This window comes from Engraulis encrasicolus, chromosome 20, assembly GCF_034702125.1.
Source record: "Engraulis encrasicolus isolate BLACKSEA-1 chromosome 20, IST_EnEncr_1.0, whole genome shotgun sequence".
Classification (NCBI taxonomy): Eukaryota; Metazoa; Chordata; class Actinopteri; order Clupeiformes; family Engraulidae; genus Engraulis; species Engraulis encrasicolus.
The window spans coordinates 3,270,150-3,275,149 of record NC_085876.1 but is presented as its reverse complement, the minus strand read 5'-3'; the positions used below and the strand labels follow the sequence as shown (position 1 = coordinate 3,275,149).

The window sequence follows — 5,000 nt, the reverse complement described above, 5'->3', positions numbered from 1 at the left end:
ATGTGTGATTGTGTAGTAGAGTTGAGCTGATTTACGGTACAATGTCCTCCATGGCTCGATGACCCATCGCTCCACAGGCTATTAGACTAAACGCTCGTGGCTATGAAAATAAAGCACCAATCACTGACAGGACTCAGGCGGCCGCATACGCAACCGATTGATTTAATATTCATAAAACAGACCCAACTAAACAACAGAGACCTCTTGTCCGCCTAATAACATGCGGCCCATTGGGACGGAATAATACTTCATTGGAATGGAATAATGCTAAACAAAGCCGCAAATCATAAGAGTTTATTTGCTATAGAGTATTTTCTGCTCTACGTTGTTTATATTCTACCTTGAAATATATTGTTTGGGTTTTTCCTTTCTTTGGATAGGAAACTGAAGATATACAGGAAAAGTATTGGCACAGAGAGATGGCGTAGGTTTGGGAAATGACCCAAACTCGATTGGAACCTGGGTCCCGATGAACAATATTGCTCTTATTTGCTCACACTTACGTGTGTGACCAGTGTGTGGCTCTTCCTATCTCTATTTTATTCATGGCTATTCCAACTCAGCAATAGGCCTGTCTGAGCAATACAAAGGTGTCCTTGTAGTGCATACAATTGAAATGGAATGGGCCAATGAATGGACAAAGTGTATATCCAGTTAGTTCAATTTGACGAAATGAAGTGGAACATTGCATATGGCTTTCTTTCCTGCTGGAGATACTGACGACGAGGAAACCAGGCATGACCCCTGACCTCTGACCCCTGATCTCTGAGAACTTTTGTAGTTCTCGGACGCAAAGGCCAAGTAGTGCCCCCATGTGGTGTGGACTTGTCAGTGTCGTGTCTAAAACTGTGCCCTGCCACCTCCTAACACAATAATGAAATAACATAAGTGTGTGTGTGTGTGTCTTCGTACAGGTAGCGTTTAAGATGTACCTTGGCGTCACCCCCAGTGTGACTAACTGGAGCCCAGCGGGAGATGAGTTCTCTCTGATCCTGGAGAGCAACCCACTGGTGGACTTCGTAGAGCTGCCAGACAACCACAACAACCTGGTCTACTCCAGCCTGCTCTGCGGAGTGCTGAGAGGAGCACTGGAGATGGTGAGAGATTTGTGTCTGTGTCTGTGTGTGCATGTGTGTGTGATCTTACAATGCATTTGAAATGTGTTGAGTGCATTGGAGATGGTGAGGGAGTGTGTGTGTGTGTGTGTGTGCGCGCGTGTGCGTGTGTGCGTGTGAGATATTACAATGCATTTGAGATGTGTTGAGATAGGGTATCATGTGTTGGCCATATTTTCCTCTATCTATTGGGGAATGGTGAGACCCCATGTTTGCACAGATTGTGTGTGTGTGTGTGTGTGTGTGTGTGTGTGTGTGTGTGTGTGTGTGTGTGTGTGTGTGTGTGTGTGTGTGTGTGTGTGTGTGTGTGTGTGTGTATGTGTGCTTGCGTGTGTGTATGTGTGCTTGCGTGTGTGCATTTGTGCGTGCGTGCATGCGTTTTTAGTGTGGTTTGATCAGTGACTGGGTTTTGCTTCTCATTAATTCTCTTGAGAAAAACAGCAATATTAAAAGCGGAGAAAGAAAAGGAAACAAAAACAGAAAAAAAACAACTGCACAACAACATGAAAGACAGAAAACCGCAACAAATGGTGACGACAGGGCTAAATAGACACAGCAATGATCTGGCACGACAAACGCGCACTCACACACACAGGCACGGGCCATATTAAAGACACGCATGGACACAGGCACACGCACACACGCACACACACACACACACACACACGCACCTGAGTGGATAGAGCTGATCTGGCACGAACCATTTGACGCACACACATGCACACTTGGTGCTCACTTACTTGACCTTGACCACTGGAGCACTGATGGGAGCGAGCTCTTGGAACGCCATCAATCGCGATGATATCACCACACCATGTTTCATCTCCCTGTCAACCAAACATGCACTCAGACTGACCACAATGTGTCTGTCTGTCTTTCTGTGCTTCATTCATGCCTTTGTAAGTTACTGTTTGTCACCAATCTGTTTGTCTATCCTTCAAGTCTTAATATTTTCCTGTTTGTGTGTGCTCGTTTATCTGCGTCTCAGGTATGCTTGTTGTAAGATGTGAATTTCAGACAGAGGACTGTTTGTCTGTTTAACACGTCTGTTTCTCTCTCTCTCTCTCTCTCTCTCTCTCTCTCTCTCTCTCTCTCTCTCTCTCTCTCTCTCTCTCTCTCTCTCTCTCTCTCTCTGTCTCTCTCTCTCTCTCTCTCTCTCTCTCAGGTCCAGATGGCGGTGGACGTGCGGTTTGCTCAGGACACCCTGCGAGGCGACAACGTGACGGAGATCCGCATGAAGTTCATCAAGCGCATTGAGGAGAACCTGCCCGCAGGGGACGAGTGATGCACTCTGGGAAACTGAGTCCTCCTGGGCCCCCCTCTGTCTATGGATAAGGCTTAGCAGGGCCCTGTGCAAAATCTACAGACTTTGACTGTCACTTCCGAGGAGAGAGGAGAAAGCCTGTGTGTGTGTGAGTGTGAGTGTGAGTGTGTGAGAGTAGGACCGACCAACCGAGACCGAGAGAAAGGGAAGATCTCTGGCCTCCAGAGGCCTCCAGTCTTAAGTCTTAAAGTGTTGTATCATTTGGTCTGTGCAGTGTATAGCTAGCCATCCAATAACCATTTCCATCAGCATTCACATATCTTCACATACAGTACAGTAGAAATAAAATGAATGCACAGAGAGAGTCCACGCTTGATAATACGAAGACTTAAGACTGACAGTACCTCTCTCCTATAGGGTCAGTTTTTCACGCCCTCCTTCGGTCAAGCATATACACTTGCCCCTCTGACCTTGGAGAAGTAAACGAAATGTTTCTTTTTTGTGTGTGTGTGTGTGTGTGTGTGTGTGTGTGTGTGTGTGTGTGTGTGTGTGTGTGTGTGTGTGTGTGTGTGTGTGTGTGTGTGTGTGTGTGTGTGTGTGTGTTTCGAAACATACTTCTGAACCTCTCCTCAGTTCTGCATACAAGAGGGATTCAGAGAACACATTTTTTGTTTAGTTTTTCTAAAACATGTCCATCATCGTTAGCTATGCCCCGCTGAACTCCGCTAAACGCCTAAATGGTTCACTAATGTCAACACACCTGCCCTGCCCTACGCACCGCATAAAGGGGGACCTTGCCGAACAAACTAGCTTGTCATTTCCTGTTTGTGTGTTCCAATCAATGGCATGTGTTCGCGTTGACGTGACGGGAGTGGAGGTTGTTTGTTTTCAAAAGAGATATACGAATCTGTATGGCAAATTGGCCAATCATGTTTCAAAAGTGGGCCTTTGTACAAAATGGCAGCACACGCCCCTCCAGATAACGAAGTAGGCTATGAACTCGTGTGTGTGTGTGTGTGTGTGTGTGTGTGTGTGTGTGTGTGTGTGTGTGTGTGTGTGTGTGTGTGTGTGTGTGTGTGTGTGTGTGTGTGTGTGTGTGTGTGTGAGTGTGAGTGTGAGTGTGTGTGTGTTCACATTTCTTCATTCATCTGATATCTGTTTTTCCTCAGATTTGTGTTCCACATGTTTGCTTTTGGTTGTCACAGAGTCTCCCAAGTCATTAGTGGAGCAAGTGCTGGAAAAGACCTGTGTTTTTTTATTATTTATGTGTCAGAAAGTTATATTGAGATTAAACAAACTGTTAACTTCATTGCCTCCTTTTTCCTTGTGTGCGTGTGTGTGTGTAGGTGTATGTGTGTGTGTGTGTGTGTGTGTGTGTCAAGCACAGGGTGCTTTCTGGGTGTAGCTGTAACAGCTTTTATCGCACATCTAAGAACAGCACAAGCAGAAAAGAGGGCCCCTTTCTCCTTTGCTGTGTGAGTGTGTGTGTGTGTGTGTGTGCGTGCGTGCACACCCCTTCCTTGCAACAGAGCAGGCCTCAGACAGCACAGAGCCTGTTGTGGCAGTCAGACACACACAAACATGTTGATGCCAAGAGACTGAGTCTGTTTGTCTCTCTGTGTTTAAGCCTGGGTTCAGCAGGAAACACGCGCATGTCGAGGGCAAGAAACAGGTTGTGTGTTTGGTGTGTGTTTGACCCTACTGTATTGGGGAAGTGTACAGATGTTAATACTAACAGTCTTGTTGATAGGGAACAGGGTGTGCATGCAAGTGTATGTGTAGCCTACTCTGTTAGCAAGTGTGGGGGTAACCTGCTCCCTTAAAAATAAGACCTGTGTGTATGTGTGTGTACATATGCCTATTGAGAAATGTTCTTGATAGGGGTATGTGTGCGTGCGTACGTACGTGCGCGCATATGTGCGTATATGTGCATGTGCGTGCACTTTGTTAGCAGGTGTGGGGTTAACCCTCCCATGTAGAATGGGACCTGTGTGTTTGTGTACGTGTACATATGCGTTCTGGGCCAGGTCAACCCACACGTACATAATGAAGTGACATGTTCACTGTACACCGTCACCCCTCCCTCACACACACACGACACCCTTGACCCCTAAAACACAACCTCTCACACACACGAAAACACACACACCCTGATCCCCCAAACACACCCTAACACCCCCATACGGGCCTTGTAGAATGCAGGCAGCCGCGCAGTATGTTGGGGCCCCAAAGTATGTGTGCCTGTGTGTGTTAAAGGAGTCACCCCAGGGATATTCAGCAATAACCTACAGTGATATTAAAAAATGTTTTGTCCCCGGGGGAGTGTTTGTGTGTGTGTGCGCCAGGGCTTGACACTGACACCTTCCAACAAGTCAAATGCTGTTAAAACTTGGCTGTGGCTAGTAACAGTTTCTGTCTCACTAGCCACTTTGACAGGTAATGTATTCTTATCCAGGAATATCAATTTATTCTTGCCTCAATTGTTTATACATAAAGACGAGAATATTCCACAGAAAAAAACTGACAACAAAACTCTGGCTAGCAGAAAGGCTGAATGGCTAGTGACTCTGGAAAACCACTAGCCACAGTGGCCAGTGAGGAAAAAAGTTAACGTCAAGCCC

The 5,000-nt window shown here is 46.4% G+C and overlaps 1 protein-coding gene across 1 annotated transcript in view; it reads left to right on the top strand.

The window, feature by feature from the left end:
• The window catches only part of trappc3 (trafficking protein particle complex subunit 3), a 15,964-nt gene extending 12,276 nt beyond the window's left edge, over positions 1–3,688 (top strand). Inside the window, exons 4-5 of the mRNA XM_063186196.1 lie at positions 915–1,097; positions 2,281–3,688. Of these exons, the coding sequence (XP_063042266.1) occupies positions 915–1,097; positions 2,281–2,400 (303 nt within the window). The 3' untranslated portion in view covers positions 2,401–3,688. The remainder of the gene's footprint in view (positions 1–914; positions 1,098–2,280) is intronic.
• The last annotated feature ends 1,312 nt before the right edge of the window (positions 3,689–5,000 follow it).